The following is an 18,950-nucleotide window of genomic DNA, read 5'->3' as shown; positions in this document are numbered from 1 at the left end:
ACAAGGAACTTTTATTTTGTGTAGATGATTCACGTCTGCACGGGGGAAAGGGAAGAAAGAAAGAGAGAACATGGCGCAAGGTTTCTCTCAGACATAGGAATTTCTCGGGCTGAGAGGAACCAATCGCGGAGGAGAATTCTTACAGACTGACTGATAGACCAATGACATATTAGAACGTAAGGTGGGAGGCAGGAAGATTACGGCAACATAAGCCGGAAATTCCTGTAATGTGAGAGGCAGGGAGGGGAGAACGCAGATTGACAGGTGGTGAGGGAAGCCAGATTCCTCTAACAGGAGAGGCGGGGAGAACGCAGATTGACAGGTGGTGGGGGAAGCCAGATTCCTTACACCCAGCCCAATATTATTTTCATTTCAAATAATGTCCATGTGTGCTATTTTGCAGAAATAATTAAAAAATAAGTCTTTTAAACAACCCATTTAGGAGTCTCACTATGTGGATATTTATTGGATTTTTCTCACAAAGGTGTTAAAGTGAGAAGTGCCAACTGAAAATTTACAGCTGGCCCCAAGGATGATGAGGTCCATTGAGATGTTCCAGACAAGAAAAAAGAGACATACATCCTGGATGATGAAGATCCTGCTAGGCGTGTGGCCTTCCTGCCTAGCTCCTCCTTTCGGTCCCTACAAAAGTCCCTTGTGGCCCCGCACCACCAGGGCGGGGCTTTGAGGCCATAGCTCCTCTTCCTTCTCAAGATTGCCAACCCTTGAATAAGCCTGATTCCTTCCTCTCAATGCTCAGCTTCTGGACATTGGCCTCTGGGCGGTGGGCAGCCCAGACCTTTAATTCCAGTAACATCCCTGGCTTCTACCCACCAGATGCCAGGAACATCACCCCCACACATAACAATGAAAAATGTCTCCTAACACTGCCAAATGTCCCCTGGAGGGCAAAACTGACCCCAGATGAGAATCATCAGTCTAACTGACAAACCCTTAAGGCAAAATAATAATAATAATTTTTTTTTTTTTTTTGCTTCTGAAGAAATCTGAGATGTCCATTTCTACCCAGTCTCTAAAAGAATGAGTCCCGACTCTCCAAATCTTGCATAGAAGGGAAGAACCTATACACACATGCAGAAAGTCACACATCTTCAAGCCACCAACCAGAGGTTTCAAATCAGCAACTCGTTCTATGTCAGTTACTTCAGTTAGAAGCTTTGTTTTTCTTTTTAATATCTCACTTGTCATGTTAGGTTGGAAAAATTGCAATTCAATCACAAAGTAGATACACTACCATTTCTGCACAAATCCCTAAAAGTTCAAATAAGATGATAAAAAAAATAAAAAGAACTCTTACATCCAAATTTAGACTGTAATTTTTTTATTTCCTCACTTATTTATTGGTGCTGGGGACTGAACCCTGGGTTTCATGCAAGTTAGACACTCTGCCCAGGCTACACCCCTGCCTCAAATTGCACTTTTAAATTCTAAAGTTTTTACACTGAAGACAAAAACATATGACAAAAGAAGCTAGTTGTAACCGCCTCAAATTGCACTTTTAAATTCTAAAGTTTTTACACTGAAGACAAAAACATATGACAAAAGAAGCTAGTTGTAAGAATAAATAAGAGTTTGAGGCCTTATTGAGGAATTAGAATATTTCCAAAATCATGTTGTAGGAGAATTACATTTGTGATTATTGCTGCCCTCAAATAAATAAATAAGAGTTTGAGGCCTTATTGAGGAATAAGAATATTTCTGTGAAGTGATGAGGAACAGCCGCACACATAATCTCATTTGACGGCTGACTAAGCTGCTTTCCAGAATAAATCAAGCTTGTGCTACAGCCCAAGTGCTGGCCTCCTCTTTGCAGGGTGAGCAGCTATGTAAAATATTCCAGGAGCAAGAAGTGTTCCATCAAATTACTTAGGGAAACTAGGTAAGCTTAAATCAACCGAGAACTTTTCATTTTCACGAGTAACATCACCAAACATGGAAGGAACACTTGAACAGAACAGCTGCAGTTAAGTCTCTCTTCTGTTACCTGAGCTGCATAAAGATATTAGTGGAAAATTGGACTTTTTCCCTTCTCTTTTGACTAAGAATTTGCATCTTGAATGAAAATTTGATCTTTGTAATCATACAAAGAGGGTCTCATTTGTTTTTAGAAGAAACGCATATTTTGCCAGGCATGGTGGCACACACCTGTAATTCCATCATCTTAGGAGGCTGAGGCAGGAGGATCACAATTTTGAGGCTAGCCTCAGCAATTTAGTAATACCATATCTCAAAATAAAAAAATAAAAAGGGCTGGGGATATAGCTCAGTGGTAAAGTAACCATGAATCCAAACCCTGAGAACAAAAACAAAAACAAAAAATAAAAAAATACACATTTTAATATATTGAGAATTTTTATTTTCTGCTCATGTCAAATGTTGGATTAAGTAAAAATAACTCATGTCACTTCGGCTCATCTTCTAAGGCTCCTGCCATGTATTCCCTCTACTGAGAAGCTTTTTGGGTCCCCACCTATGTTGTATCCATTAATTCTTGCCACATAGGTTTGCACTGGGTGTTAACTTGTTGACTATCTTCGCTGATGGCAGAGCACCTTGAAGAGAGAGATTGTTTTACTAGGTACACTTGCTACTTATTAGGCTCACAGACACATACCTTTCATTTGCAAGCATGTGACCAAGCTGCTTACTGTGAAAATCGTGTTTTCTTTTTTTAAATCATGTCTTAATTATCCTTAAATCACTAGCTTAGTATTAGTCCAATAAATATTTACTGACTGGATAAAATTTACATAGAATAAAATGCATGAGTTGTTAGTGTACATGAGGATTTTTTTAGTGTGCATGATGATTTTTTTGTTGGTACAAGGTCTCACCTAAGTTGCTTAAGCCCTCATTAAGTTTCTGAGGCTGGCTTTAACTTCTGATCCTCTTGCTTCAGCCTCTGGAGTCACTGGGATTACAGGTGTGTGCCACCGTGCCCAGCTGGACTCTATTTCTAGCAGACTGCATATTGAAATTCACAGTCTCCCTCAGTGCAAAACCACCTTCATTAGAGAGAAATTCACTATATCTAACTTAAACTCTATTTCCTCTTTTCTTGCATTCTGCATAAATATCGCAACAATGGAACCCCTTCCTTAGGACTCATAGAGCTTAATATGGTCTCAGTAAAATGGTACACTCTTATCATGCTGTAGAAGTTTTAACATTCAATAAGACTTGCAGGCTCTAGCCCTAGAGAAAATACTCAGCAAGTAAAAATAATTTTGGTATGTGATCCACTAGTTATGTTCTCCACTGGAAAACAGTCTTTCTTCTTAAAATTAATAGAAGAGCTGATTTGGCTTCTCATTCTGTGTCAAGATGATGATAAAAATAATACCATTTGGGAAATGTAGCACAAGTAACAGCTAAAAAAAAACTGTTTAGAAACTGAATTTGCCCTCAGTGATGGTACACTCTGTTTTCTCTCAAAAAGAGAAAAAATCCAAAGACAGTAGAATGAATCAGACATACCTTTCCTAAGTTCATATATGAATCCACGACCAATGAAACTCCACATCATGTACAACCACAAGAATGTGAAGTTATACTCCATGTATGTATGATATGTCAAAATATACTCTACTGTCATGTATGACTAGAAAGAACAAATTAAAAAGAAAAAAAAAGAGAAAATCCTACTCAAAGCAAGCACATTCACATACTACATCCTGTACGTTTGCTATTCAGTAGGGTCAGGGACATGGCCATACAGTTACCATCTGCAGCTCTTATGACCAGGATGATATGTAGGAACTCAGAATCAGCATCCCCTACAGTTTCTTCATTCATTTCACCAAGATGGTCTATCTACCTGACCTTTCTGAAGTCTACAGAAGAAAAGCATAACATTCCATGGAATTATATTTGACCTTAATTGATTTAATTTTTTCCTTTAAAAACATAAAGCTACAAAAGCTACAAAGGACCTTAAAATAAATTTAAGACTATGCAAAAACATTAATGGGGGATGTAAAAGAAGATCAAAGTATAAGGAGCTACATCATATGCACAAATAGGATATTCAATATAAATACAGTAATGATATTGACTGTCAGGAAATTGTTCTATAAATTCATTGTAATCCCACTCAAGATCCTAATATGGATGTTTGTGAAATGTGAAAAGCTGATTCTAAAAGCAAGGTTCAAGAATAGCTCAACTACTTTTAAAGAAAAAACTTGTCCTAAGAGATAGCCAGCCTTATATATATATATATATATATATATATATATATATTGTGGTGCTGGGGATCAAACCCAGGGCCTTATGCTTGCAAGGCAAGCACTCTACCAACTGAGCTATCTCCCCAGCCCCACCAGCCTTATTTTAAATCCACAGTAATTAGGACAGTGTAACATTAGCACAGGCCAAACAGACCAAAGGAACAGAATGGAGTCCAGAGATATACTCACACATATAGTAAGAAAAGATGTGTGTGTGTGTGCGTGTTATATAATTAGAACAAACAAAAATCAACACAGAAAGGATGAATCATGAAGTATGTATGGCTTATGTGTAGAAAATGTAATAGATTTATACCTTACATTATATCAAAAATAAAATTCAGATGGAATAAAGTTTTAACAATGAAAAGCACAATTTAAGAAAAACTATAAAAGAAAACAGGAAAAGAAAATCTTCATGACCTTGGGGATAGGAATAATTTTAAAATAAGGCAAAAATAAAAAGGACAAGCCAGGTGTGGTGGTGCATGCCTGCAATCCCAGTGACTTAGGAGGCTGAGGCAGGAGGATTCCAAGTTCAAGGCCAGCCTCAGCAACTTAGCTAGACCCTGACTCAAAATAAAAAAGGGCTGGGGATGTGGTTCAGTGGTACAACGTTCCTGGGTTCAATTCCCGGTACTGCAAAAATCAAATCAAATCAGAGAAGCAGGAGGCAGGAGGATCACAATTTCCAAGCCAGCCTTAGCAGTTTACCAAGGCTGGGTCTTAAAATAAAAAAATCGAAAGGCACTGGGCACAGTGGTGCACACCTGTAATCCTAAGTAACTCAGGAGACTGAGGCAGGAGGATCACAAGTTGGAGGCCAGCTTCTGCAATTTAGCGAGGCCCTCCTCAACTTAGCAAGACCCTGTCTTAAAATAAAAAATAAAAAAAGGACTGAGGATGTGGCTCAGTGTTTAAGTGCCCAAGGTTCAATCCCTGGTAAGGAAAAAAGAAAAAAAACGGGTACCGAGGATATAGCTCAGCAGTAGAATACCCCTGGGTTCAAAGCCAATACCAACTCCTCCCCCAAATAAATCACCTGGAGAAAAGAGTTATAAGAAATACAGACAACTGAACCCTCTTTGGAAATTCTGATTAGCCACAGAAAGGAAGATAAAATGATAGTAACAATTGACTGCACTAAGGATTAGTATCCAGAACATATCATTACAATCAATAAGACAAAGAGGAATAAGGACATAAATAGAAGAGAAAACCCAAATGACCAACTACTCAAAACCTTTGACCCCACTAGGGAAATCCACCATAAAAATAATGAGATACATTTTATAGCTATCAGGTTTTGTTTGTTTGTTTGTTTTTTCACTACTAGGGATTGAACCCAGGGATACTCTATCCCTGAGCTACACCCCCAGCCCTTTCTATTTTTATTTTGAAACAGGGTCTCACTAAGTTGCTGAGGCTGGCCTCCAACTTGGGATCCTCCTACCTCAGCCTCCTGAGTAACTGGAATTATAGGTGTGTACCACCACACCTGGTCCTATCAGTTTTGTGAAAGATTAAGCAATGTGACTGTGTCAAATGCTGATGAAGAAGCTGAGAAGCCAGGGTACTCATATATTACTGATGGCAGTATAAACTGAAGCACCAGTGACATGATACAATTTAAAGCCAGTTCTGTGGGATGACCAAACATTCATTTTGCTGACTGTATTGTTACTGTGGAGAACAGGAGACAAAATTTCTCACTACCGTTAATTCAGACAACTCTTTAAAAACTCCATCTTCTTAGGAGACTAACTGGGAGAAGGCCTCAACATCTATTATGTCTTTATATCCTGAAGCCAGAAAACACTCTTATTGATCATTTCCTACATAAATATGCAATGCCTACCATTTCCTGTTTATTCACAGCCCCTGGAAATGTACTTTCCATTCCTGAGGTGCATAGGTGTTTTTTGTGTACCTAACTCATTTCTTGACAAGTATTTTCAAAGTCCTTCTCACAGCTGCTGTGACAGAAAATATCCCCAACTTTTAAAATAATGTTATTGATGTTGAACAAAAGTTGCCAACACCAAAGTTCATAATGTAGGATTCCATTTATACAAGTGTAAAAACAGGCAAAACTATACTGGCAGAAATTACCAATGGAGGTGCCCGAAAGGCATCTTGAGGGGATATCTAAGGGCCTGGTAATGTTTTGCTTTTTAAAAAGTCATGCCAGGCTGGGGCTGTGGCTCAGTGGTAAAGTGCTTGCCTGGTATGCATGAGGCCCTGGGTTCAAATCCCCCATCACCCAAATAAATAGATAAATAAAAAAGCCATGCTGGGGATGGAAGCCAGAATGTCAGGCTTGCTAGGCAAGCACTCTACCACTTAGCTACATCCCTGCTCCTGTGTTCTGCTTCTTAATCTAAGATCTCATTACATTTGTAAAAATTTATCAAACTGTATGCTTATGATCTGCCCACTTTTTGTGTATGTATTCTATTTCAATAACAAATTTTAAAATGATTTTATAATATTCATGCCTCTTACAAAACATCTAAAAATATTTGTGACAAGATATCATTATAGAATAGAGCTCCAAACAGTTTTGGGGAATCCAGTACAATGGCTTTGCAAAATGGTAATAATTCATGTAATGGAAATTCATCCCTTTAATGTTCTGAATTCTATTTTACTTACCATGGAAACTGTCAGAATCTGCCAAATGAGAAAACTAAAAGGAAAATATCAAATAAAGGGCTGCATCAAATAAAGTTATCTTAAGTGCTTGAATTACTTTGCTAATTACACCTCCATTCTTTGCTCGTTGTGTGAAGGAACAGATGTCTGAATTTAAGTCCCCATTTTAAAATCTGCCATTGAAACAGTCTTTTCCATGTGTTCTAAAAACCACATTTCTAAACCTAGAAGTGGCCTGATGCACATATAAAATAGCAGGTTTTCTAAGCTCCAGCTAACATTTACTCCCAATAATGTCCCTTTTTAAATCCTTTTTTTTTTTTTGGTACTGGGGATTGAACCTGGAGCACTTTACCACTGAGTCACATCTCCAGCCCTTTTTAATTTTGAGACAGAGTCTGTTTACCTGCTTAGGGTCTCATTAAGTTGCTGAAGCTGACTTTGAACTTGTGATCCTCCTACCTCCATGCCAGGCCCTTCTCTTTTTACACTAGTATTCTTGTAAATGCACTCAGATCCCTGGGAAAGCAAATGGTCTCTATTTGGCAGGGAGGAATTAAGGATGAAGGAGCAGGGAGATCTGTGGCTATAGCAAAAGGATCTTTGAGAGTAACAAGGGGGGAATCAGTCCTGCCTCTTCTAACCCATGCATCCCTCAAACATGTGGAAAAATGTAATGAAGACATGATCACATACCCTAAGGACAGAACGTGTGGGAAGGTTGCCTTACAGGCTTAATCTGGGTAGATTTGATTAAAGCTAAGGAGATGAATTCTAAATTTGGAAAGGCCATCACGGTAATTAAGGATGTGATTAGATCCTTCATGTCTTTCTACTTAATGAAGAGAAGGAAAGATGATGAAAATGATGTTAGTAACCAAACAAACTTCATAGATTCAGTCCTTTCCAGAGAGAAAGCATACTAAACCTAAGAACCTTCCTAATGAAAACAGCATCCAATTTCCAGGATAGTTTGGGTACCATTTTAAAAACCCCAAAGACAGAATGAATCAGGTGGTCTGCCAGACTCCCCATGATGCCTCTAGATTCTCTGTTGATGTTGGAAAAGGTTCAAAACAAAACTTTCTTTAGCTAGCAAAATCAACCATCCTTTTTATGAGGGGAAAAAAAACCCCTTATATCAGAGAGCCTCCCATTCCACAGATGTTCTCAAGGAAGTCCTCAGTAACAATACTACTCAGAGTTTATGATACTGTGAAGCACAAAAGGTTTTCAATTCCTCCTGCTCTTTCTTAAGCAGTGGTTCTCGATCTGGTACAATATCGCTCCCCTCTCCCTATTATCTGGCAATGTCTGACGATGTTTTTCTGGTTGTTGCAACTAGGGAATGTTACAGCATGTGATGGGGAGAGGCCAGTAATGCTGCCAAATGCCCCAAAATGCAAAGAACAGTTCCCCATAACAAAAATCTTCCAAGCCAAAATGGCAAAGATGCTGATGCTGAGAAACGTTGCTCCAAAAATTATTTAAGTGGGAAGAAAAAGGGACTTTATTCTTTCAGTACCTGTCACCAGTTGCTCCAAAGAAGAAAGTAGAATTTAAGCACTACAAAAACCAAATAAATACACAAATACTAAGGTCAACTGAACATCTACTCTGTTTATTTACTTATTTGTTTCTTGTGAATCAACCCAGGCACTCTACCACTGAGCCACTTCCCCAGACCAAGATCATTTACCATGAAACTTGTTATGCCAAGTTCAAATATACTGAGTGACATACAGGTATTAAAATTCAAAAGATCACGTTTAACTGTTTTTTTCTTTTTTGCAGTGCTGAGGATCAAACCCAGAGCAACTGCTCTCCTGTTGAACTATAATCCCAGCCCTAAAATTAAATTTAAATGAGATTGATCGTGAAAAATAGCAAGGAGTTGGGGGCGTAGCTCAGTGGTAAAGTGTGCACTTAGCATGCACGATAAGATTAAACAGGTAATACAAGACTATTATGAACTTTATATGAATAAACTTAATAACCTGGATAAAATGGACAAAGTCCTTGAAAAAAAATCTTACCAAAACAAAAACAAAGAGTAGGTTTGAATCATTCTATGTCTCTTCAAGAAATATAATTAATAAAAACACATTTCCACACATGTACACACACAAAAAATCCCCCCAAAACAGACCTAGATGGTTTCATGGGTGAATTTTTTCAAATATTTAAGGAAGAAATAATGCTGCTTTAAAAATGAATAATCAAATAGATAAAGATGGGGTTCCATTTCAACCCCCATCCCTTCTGGAGTCACATCAAAGATCACCCTTATCTCTTCCCATTCCAGAAAGCTCACATTTCTTTCTCTACCCTTTAAAGGAAGAAAGCAAATGACAAGATTTAAACATTTTTTGCAAGATTGATTTGTGGGCCAGGTACATACCTGTAATCCCAGCGGCTTGGGAGGCTGAGGCAGGAGGATAGCGAGTTCAAAGTCAGCCTCAGCAAAAGTGAGGCACTAAGTAACTCAGTGAGACCCTGTCTCTAAATAAAACACAAAATAGGGCTGGGGATGTGGCTCAGTTGTCAAATGCCCCTGAATTCAATTCCTGGTACCCACCCCCCCGAAAAAAGATTGATTTGTGGGAGTCCATTTGTAATCAACTAAAATTTATTACTCCCTTGTGGCTCTAAGTTCCCCACCAAATCTTATTCTGTTCTCCCCTACACCTACTCTCTGCCCTGTGCAGGCCAGTTTCTTCAGGATCCCACCAGTCAACCTTGCTTACTCCTACCTCTATGCAAGGGTTACCTCAGTCCTTTCCATTCTCTCGACACACCTCTCATCCAAGTCCCTATGGAATGCTCCATATAGCCACAAAGCTTCACCCTTCTCAAAACTCTATACTTTTATTTGGAATTTTACAATCAGACACTAAGGAATTGCTCTCAGTGGGTTTCTTTTCTTTTTCTCCAGCTGTCACTTGCCTGCTTAAAATCCCTTCCCTACGGCCAAGAGAATAATGATCAAGTTCTTTCCTGGCATGTCACTGTGCAGCCTGGCCCCAGCTCTTCTTGTTCCCCAATACTCAGACCCTTCCCAACTCCTCAAGCTGCCCATATGACAGCTGCTGTCATGGCTCCACTTTTGTACATCTGTACCCAGACCCTAGAATGTTCTTTCCCAATTAAAAAAAAAAAAAAAAAAAAAAAACCAAAACAGATATCCTGACCCTCATCATTCTGCTTATCCTTCAAGACGCCAAAGAACCACCTTCCAGAGAATCTCTCTCTGAAATATCACCTCGCCCCTTTGTCCTCAGCTCTTTTTCTTTTTCCTACAGATCTTGTACTTCACTGTTTATCTGCCTTTGTGAAATGACTGGTCATTTGAGGACAAAATCTTTCTTATTGATTTTTTTTTTTTTGCTTGGAGACTTAGCATAGTCCTTGGCTCACCTGAGCAGGACTCTGAACACTTGTCGAGTAAGTTGTTGTCTTTAGTTCCTTTGACAGCCTCAGTGACAGTGTGTAACAGGAATACAGAGGCCTAATTAGAATTGTGCACATAGGAGTTCCAGGGCATTGCAGTTGATACTTACTTAACCCTAATACACACAGTAAAAAAGTAAATGTAAAACTGGTTTTTTTGTTCTTTTGGTTTTTTTTCTTTGCAGTGCTGGGGATGGAACTCAGGCCCTTGCTCATGCCAGGCAAGTGCACTACCACTGAGCTGCATCCCCAGCCCTTTGTTTTCTTTTAATCCCCAGGGCAAAAATAAGTTCCACTTAAGCAAAGTGTTTCTCCCTGAGATTTCCCGAACTTTAAAAACCTGACAAGAAGAAAGTTCTATTCACCAGAGAGAGGGAAATACTTTATAACATCAGAAGAAAAGCTAAAGGCATAAAAAGTAATGGAAGAACATTCAAGCTGCTCTTTAAATTGTTCTTGGGTCTGTGTATGCCTGAAGCCATCAAAGTACTTTTAAAGTGACTTCGAGTGCTAAAATTCTGTTATTCTGTGAAATTCTATGATCAAAGTATTAATATTATTCAGGAACAACAACATCATCTACCTTATTTCACTTAGTATGGTTTATCATACAGTTAATACATATAGTATAATTTTTATATTTCACAATCCATACATTTATAATATAGACAGACATTAACAAAACACATTTTACATGACAAAAATTCATGCTTTTCCAAACAAACATCTATGGATCATCTTTAATATGCCAATCATTTGAATGAATACTGGAATATAATGATGAATAAAACAATCTCTGCTCTTGAAAAATTTGGCATTTGAACCAAAAGGGAGGCATGTTAAAAACACAAGTCAAATCATCATAATCAGAAAAATCATAGTAAAATTATTAAATGGATGACAAAGGCTCAAAAATACAGTAGGAGCTCTCTTACCTACATTCACCTAAGGTACCATGACCAATTACCCTGTATCTGCCTTTTTTTTTTTTTTTTTTTTTTTTCTAAACCATACTGACCACTGTCCACAGAACTTGGGTTCTAGACTCTTCCCCAGGATGTCTGGGTAGAACTCTCACCAGCTGAATCCTGTACTCAAGAAGAATCCCTTGTGTTCATTCTCAAACCTGTTCAGGCCAGTTTATTTATATCACAATTATAAAATTTAATTTGATATTACATAAATGAGTCCCAAAAGAAAGTTTTTCTTTCTTTGAAAACCAAGTTCATTGCTTAGAAAAGTCTTAACAAAAATGAAAATGAATTACTTGGAAAATTGTTGCCAAAAGAATTATGGGCAAGACAATTATAGAGGTTTAAGGGGAGTAGGGTAGGTAATATAAAGAGTCTGCACAGAGATGGGTTCCTAATGCTTTTATGTTCTCATTCTACCTTAAAAGAATTGAAAATGGAAATCAGAAGCCAATGAACTGGGCTACGATTCATGTAAGAAAGACCAAGGAACTTCAATCAGGATGTTACACTTGAAGCAAAGTCTCAACAACAAAATAATCAGCAAATGAATGTTTCGAGTTAAATTCAATGTTTAGGACACGTATGTGGCACCTTCTATGATTCACCACTTTAGCATTTTCAATAAACCATTCAATTGCTTAATTCCCAATGCAGCAGATGAGAAGCATCTCCTCTAGGAAGCCCTTGGAGGGGCCAAGTGGTTTGGGTAACAGCTTTTGCTAGAGGAAAAATACAGGAAAGAATTAATTATTTCCTGTTTGTCACAAACAGTACTCTCTGGAATTGGACTATAAGATTTACTCAAAATCTCAGTCTGCCCACCTGATTTGAAAGAACTACTATCCAAGAGCATCAGGGGTGGGCTCTTATTAGACCTTTACACTCAGAGGGAGGCCAGCTAGCACATGCTGGGAACATTTCCTGCCCTTACTCATTGGGAGACCATTCCTTTGTTTCCAATTGCATCTGAATTCCAGAGCAAATTTCCACATATGCATCTTCAGTGCTTCCTTTTGAGGGCAGTCCTGGTGTTGAGGAAGGGCTTTCTGGTACAGTCAGCTCCAAAGAGACAAGGGCAAAAGCCAAAGCTGGAAGTGTTAAAGAGGGTACACATTATGGCTTCCTCTACCAGTTTCCTTGGAGAAGAGCCCATCATCCTGTAGGCGGGCACATGGAAAATGCCAGCATTTAACCCAACTACAAAATGATGCTTGTAATACTGGCTTCAGGGAACGGAATAGTGTTTAAACAATTAGGGGGCTGTTTACTCATGTTTTTCAAGCATAATATTACTCTCTCATTTCTTTTTCCTAAATTACACACTTGTAGATTTGTAAGGGCGCAAAGAAGTAATTTCACAGAATCTTTTTATTTTATAGTAATCTGGGGTTAAGAAAAGAAAGTGATTCACCCAGGAACACACAGCAAATTAGGGGGTAAGCTGGGGCGGGCAACAGGCCTCCCTGGCCTGCCAGGCTATTCCCTCTTTCCTGGCTCCAGGATCAGTCACACCTGAGAGCTTGTATGAACTGCAGAAACCACACCACTGGGTGGGTGGTTCAAACCTGTAATCCCAGAGGCTGAGGCAGAAGGATCAAAAGGTAGAGGACAGCTTCAACAATTTGGAGGGTCTGTTAGCTATTTAGCAACCCTGTCTCAAAATAAAAAATAAAAAGGGTTGGGGATGTAGCTCCATGGTAAAGTACCACTGAGTTCAATTCCTAGTACCAAAGGAAAAAAATGGAAAAAAAAAAAAAAAAAAAAAAAAAAAAAAAAGAAAGGAAGGAAGAAATGCAAACCCCCAGGCCCTACCTAGGCTCACTGAATCAGACACTTTTTCATCCAAATCTCCAGGCTGCTTATAATCCTTCTAAAAACTTCCTTTCAACTGAGTTTGGTAGCACAGGCCTGTAGTACCAGCTACTCAGGAGGCTGAGGCAGGAGGATGGCTTTTGGTCAGGAGTTCCAAGACCAGCCTGGGCAACAGAGTGAGACTCCTGTCTCAAAACAAAAACAAAAACAAAAAAAACTTTCTTATTACAAAAGGAGTCAAAGCAATTATTTTGATGTTTTGCTGTATCTGATCATTTCACATACAATTTTCAATTTAAAATTATGGGCAGCTAATGAAACAAAATCAGCATTTCTTTCTGAATATATGAGCCATATGGAAGCATCAGGGCTATTCCACAAATGTCTTCTAAGAAGTTAGTGCACTGAATCCATTTAGTTACTATGTCTTCAGGCCTGTGAACAAAGTAACACTATCAAAATTCTGTTGGCCTAGATGAGTTTCTATCAGATAAAACCACAGCTAACACTGGTGGGGAGAGGGCAGTTGGGGCATATGTGGAACCCTTCAGTCAGACAAATAGTTTCAACACACTCATTTAGGTAGTGAATTGCATACAAGGAATACACCAACATCTTGTCTTTGTGCAAAACAACCAAAGTTACTGAGTAGTCAAATACACTTGAAACATTAATTGGCTTATTCCATTTACATGAACCATCCAGAAGAGGCAAATCTGTAGAGATGGAAAGTAGGTTAGTGGTTGCTAGGGGCTGGGGGAGGGGAGAATGAGGAGTGACTACTAATGGGTACAAGGTTTCTTTTGGGAGTGATGAAAATGTTCTCACATTAGATAGTGGAAATAGTTGCACAACTCTGAACACATTCAAACCCACTGACTTGGAGACTTGATGTACGAATTATAGCTAAACAAAGCTGGGGGGAAATCATCATCTCAACAATTTAAAAAAACCCCATGTTTTAAGATGCATCAAGAGAGAATCATACACACACTACTGTTCATTATTTTATTTTTCTACTTAAAGATTTTTGAATATCTTAAAATGTGACTCCAGAGAGACTTTTAGTTTTGGAAGCCTCATCCATTTTACCAGTGGATTAACTGATATCAGGCTTAGGAAGTGACTTGTGTAAGAACCCATTCAATGAACCCATGTTCAGGATTTTCCCAACATTAAATCATTTCAGTTACAACATTCAGAAGGGTATGTTCAGTAATTAAATACATCTGGAAAAATAAAACCAGTTCATGGCCCTGTAGTGTATTTACTAAGAATCTAAAGGAAATCAGTATGTTTCCTTTCTGGCTCAAAGGGAGCTTTCTTTTTAATGTAAAACTAAAAATTAAAAACCAAGGATACTGCCAAAACCAGTGAAGTACGCACAAATTAACATAAATTGTTGGTTGAAGTGTAGAAGCAATAATTGTCCAAGATACAAAGTACTTCCTTGAGAACAGGCCTCTGGCTTGGACACTGGCTTCGTGAGAATTTCATCTACCTTCCATACCTATTGAAAAATAAAGTCCAGCCCCAATTAGTCCAGAGTGTTGTGAAAGCATTGTGAAGAAGGTCCCCATGTGGTCATTCTATGCTCAAATTCCACATACAAATCTAAAAGCCAGTTGTTTAGAAACCAAAAATAACTTTATTTCAAGAAAATTAATTTGTGCTTTCCTCAATTCTGCACTTCTGCAGAACTGCAACATCTTTGACTGTTACTATTGCAAATGCAGCCACAGGGCCAGCCACAGCCACAGCCAGGGCCACAGCCATCACCTGCTTTTGTGTATGGATCTTACTTAAAAGGGAGCCTTGAGTGATGTGACTACTCACACAGGGGCATTAAAAGAAGCAGGAACCAGAGCTATAGGCCACTCCATTTTGTCCTTTCTAGAAAGATCCAATCCCCTAGCTCTCACTTAACTTTTTGGGAAGAAAATTTCCTGTTGGATTTTGTGGGAGAAGGGAGGCTTACGTTCATATTTTGAGTAAATTTTTAAAATTAAACTATAAAATTCTTTGAGCTTTCTTTTAAAAACAAAATAAATGCCCTCCTTACTATGCCTCACTCAAAATCATAATCAATACAGAATTACCACACCCTCACACACACACTTAATTGCAGAGGTAAGGGTGGCGCCTAAAAGATGGGGAATGCAGGGGGACCAGCAAGCAATTTCCAAGCCCTCACCATTAACCTGCAAAGGTTAAACCCACAGACTTCCTCATTAGAAATGCTTCAGAGGGGCGCTCCACAATCTGTGGAACTGGTGGCTGGAGCTGTCACTGGCGAAGGAGAATGAAAGAGAGAGAGAAAACCTTTCCCAAGCACAGCTCTCAGACAGACATTTCCAGGAATACCGCGGAATTAGGTTAATTTCCAAGGCACTCTTCACGAGTTTTCCTTCCGATCCAGTCCCCGTTTAGCGACATGTTGCTGACAGCAGCATTTCTGGGTGTTAAGAAGTGTCAGAAAGAATCCTATAGCCGCCTAACACCGGCCTCGGGCCAGGTTGAAGATTTTCACTCTCCTGAGCTGAGTCTTTTACCGTTGCTAGTCGTTATCCCAATTGCACTGGAACCCGCTTCACACCTTCTTCACCTGCGCCTGAGCCGCATTTATGTAGTTGGAACAGGGGACAAAGAAGAGACTCACCCTGGTTCCCCTCCCTTCCCCTCCCCTCCCACTTGCCTGGTTTCAAGGATCAGGATTCCAAAAGGAGCTCTTGGTAAGACCCCGGGTTTGGGGAACTGAGCATGTGTTTCATGTGGGTTTAAGGAGAATAGGAGGACAAGAGCGGGACATGATTGAACTCGGTGCTGGGAGCTCTAGCGACAGGGGGATCGTCCCGGGAAACCCGCAAGTCCGCCAACCCCTTGAAATAAACCAGGAGCCCGCAAACCGGGACGCGCCGTCTGCACTCTCGGCGAGCCCAGCCGGGGGCCCAGCTCTCCGGCTCCCGCGCTTCGCACGCCAGGGGGTGCAGCCTAGGTGCACCCGGAGTGGGGACGCCACCGGGATGGGGCAGGGAGGCTCACCTGGGCGTTCTGGACACCTGAGCCAAGCCCCACCCACCTGCAGCCTCCTTTCGCCCCACACCGGTCTCCACCCAGACACCGCGGAGGCGAAGGAAGTGCCACCTGAACCGGGCTAGGGCGGGACCCCCGGCGGGGCGGGGGCGTGAGGCGGTGGCGGTGGCGCGGGGCCAGCATGCTCGCTTACCCATGGCTGGAGACCGGCGGGAGGGGCACGGGCCGCGGGCTCTCTGGCTCCCCGGGGACAGGCAGAACGGGTGGCACAAGTTTGCAGGTCTGGCGGGCACGTGCGCGGGCCGGGCTCCGGGCTGGCTGCGCTGGGCTGCGCTGGGCTGCGCTGGGCTGGCCGCTGGCTTGCTCGCTGCTGGCCGGGGTGGGAGCACGGCGCGGCTCCGCCTGCACTGGGGGCCGGCCGCGCCGAGAGGGGCCCTGACGTCAGCGCCGGGGGCTTTGTGAACCCGGAGCTAGGGCCCGATTGGGGACAGCAGGCACCGCCAGGCTGCGGGCGACGCTCGCGGCTTTCTCCGGGACCCTCGAGCGGGCGGCGAGGGGCGCAGAAACCGGAAGAGCCAGTGGGGGAATGGGGAGCGAGGGGAGTAGGGTTCTAGGATCCCGGAGGCGCGGATCCGCGTCCCAGATGAAAACTATTCGAGTTGGAGGGGATTTTAACCATTACCCATTGTACAGATAAAGAAACTGAGGTTCGGGACACTTACCCGAGAAGACCCAGTATTTGGCAGTGCTGCTTTAATAAGCACCCCCTGATCCTTTTGTTCTCATGTGGGCTGCGACTGAGTGGTGACTTAAACTCAGTGGGTCTCAACCCTGGCAGCTTGTTAGCATCAATACCAATTGGGGAGGTTTGGAACCCCATTTCATCAGGGCCTCTGCGAGTAGGACCCAGGTATCGGACTTCAAAAATCTCCCCAGGTGACCCCAATGTGTATCCAAGGTGGCAAAGCACTATTTGAAGTTACTTGTGAATCACAAACGACTTGGAAGGGCACAGGTAACACCCTCCAATCTGGTGGTGACCACGGTCGGTCCACTTGATCTCTGGAAGGCTGTATTAGAGACTTCGTAGACTCTTCGTTGCTCAGGCCTCGCACTTGAGCCTTTAAGTGAATTAATGGTTTAACAGTGTCCAGGGCTCGAATTCCTTCTGTCTCTTAGCGAAGAATCTTTCTGTCTCCAAAGGAATTAGAAAAGTCATGAGACCCCTTACCGTTTTTTTATGGCTAATGCTTTCTGTGACATTTCTGAGTCCGATATTTGCCCCTAATATTTTATGTTGTGTTCCTTTATTGTTTTGAAAATACATCGTGATACTTGAACAGAGGGTTACATAAACAGTAACAATAGATAGTACATTTAAGGGACATTTAAGCCAGAATAGAGAGGCTTTGGCACCGAGAAAGGGAGAAGGAAGCAAACATTTCATCTATTGAAATTTATTGGATTAGGAAAGATTTTATCAAGGCAGAGCTCTAGAAAGCCTAATAATATTTTACATAAAAGGACAGAGATTTGTGCTAGGCGGATCACTGGCTCATTTTCACAATCCCACGGGAATAATCATTCCTAACCAATCTTTGTGCAGTAATAAAACAGCAGGAGCTCATAGGTTTAACTTTTTGTCTTCCTATTACAGAAAAGTAATCCGTTTGAACAATTCCTTAGTGTACATGTATATAGGAATCCAGCTGCAGATGACAGTAACCCAGACTGCCTGCAAAGGTGAGGGCCATGAGGAATTCATGCTAAGTCCTGGTTTAGGGACTGGGTCCCACATCTTAGAAGGCTCTTAGGAGACCCTGAAAATGACAGGATGGAATTTGGGCATGATAGTCTGAAGTAGTATTTTGGCAAGATACAACCTCAATGAGCCACCCTGGAACCAAGAATTGGAAGGTTTTATGCACTGAGATGAAAGTAAACCCATTGGTCCGCTCTCTGTCATTCCCTAGAAGTCTTGGATTTTTTTTAGCCAAAGAAAAGAAAGAACAGCTGTCCAAATATTGAAGTTAGTCACAATGGGATGCTGTGATTAAAAGAAAAAAAAAAAAGTATAACAATTGTGTATACAATGTCAAAGGAAAGCCACATTTTAATAGAAAAATTTCCTCACTTTGGAAGCCTCGTGGATTGATTTCAACAAGCAATTGTCCCTAAAATCCTTAAGAAAAACAAAACAGCAGTTGGGAAATTAACAAAGGCTACTAATGGTGCAGAAGATGGGCAAATGAGCATACTTTATTTCACTCTTTTTAAAAGAAATACTATCTTAAAATAATAATAATTCTTCTCATATTAAGTAGCCAAAACCTTTACAAATTAAAGCAAGCTGCACTGCAGGTGGGTAAGTAAATTGGTCAAGCCTTTCTGGAAAGCCATTTGGCAGTATGTATTAAAAGACTTCAAAATATTAATAGCCTCTGACCTAATAATCCCTCTTCTGGGATTCTCTCCTAAGTAAATAACAACTGTTAAAGCCAAAATTAATATGAAAGGATGTTCATCAGAGAGTGAGATAAAGTAGCAAAGTCACAAAATAAAACAAAAAAGCAACATTTGCTCAATTGACAGGAAACAGATAAAGTTTTTGTTAAGCTGACTCAGTGGTTCTCAACTGAAGGTGATTTGCCCTCCTTCCCCCAACCCTTGAGACATTTAGCAATGCCTGGAGATGGTTTATTTATTTATTTACACAGGAGAGAGTCTATTTATTCATTCATTTATTTGCAGTGCTGGTGATGGAACCCAGGGCTTC

General features: G+C 40.7%; 1 protein-coding gene across 1 annotated transcript in view; it reads right to left on the bottom strand.

Annotated features, from left to right (window-relative positions):
• GPM6B (glycoprotein M6B) overlaps nucleotides 1-16,618 on the bottom strand; it is a 163,065-nt gene extending 146,447 nt beyond the window's left edge. Inside the window, exon 1 of the mRNA XM_079123252.1 lies at nucleotides 16,368-16,618. Coding sequence (XP_078979378.1) covers nucleotides 16,368-16,371 — 4 coding nt within the window. The 5' untranslated portion in view covers nucleotides 16,372-16,618. The remainder of the gene's footprint in view (nucleotides 1-16,367) is intronic.
• Nucleotides 16,619-18,950: the final 2,332 nt, after the last annotated feature.

The sequence above is a fragment of the Sciurus vulgaris genome (genome assembly GCF_902686455.1).
Source record: "Sciurus vulgaris genome assembly, chromosome: X".
Lineage (NCBI taxonomy): Eukaryota > Metazoa > Chordata > Mammalia > Rodentia > Sciuridae > Sciurus > Sciurus vulgaris.
This window is presented reverse-complemented; position numbering and strand designations above follow the sequence as displayed.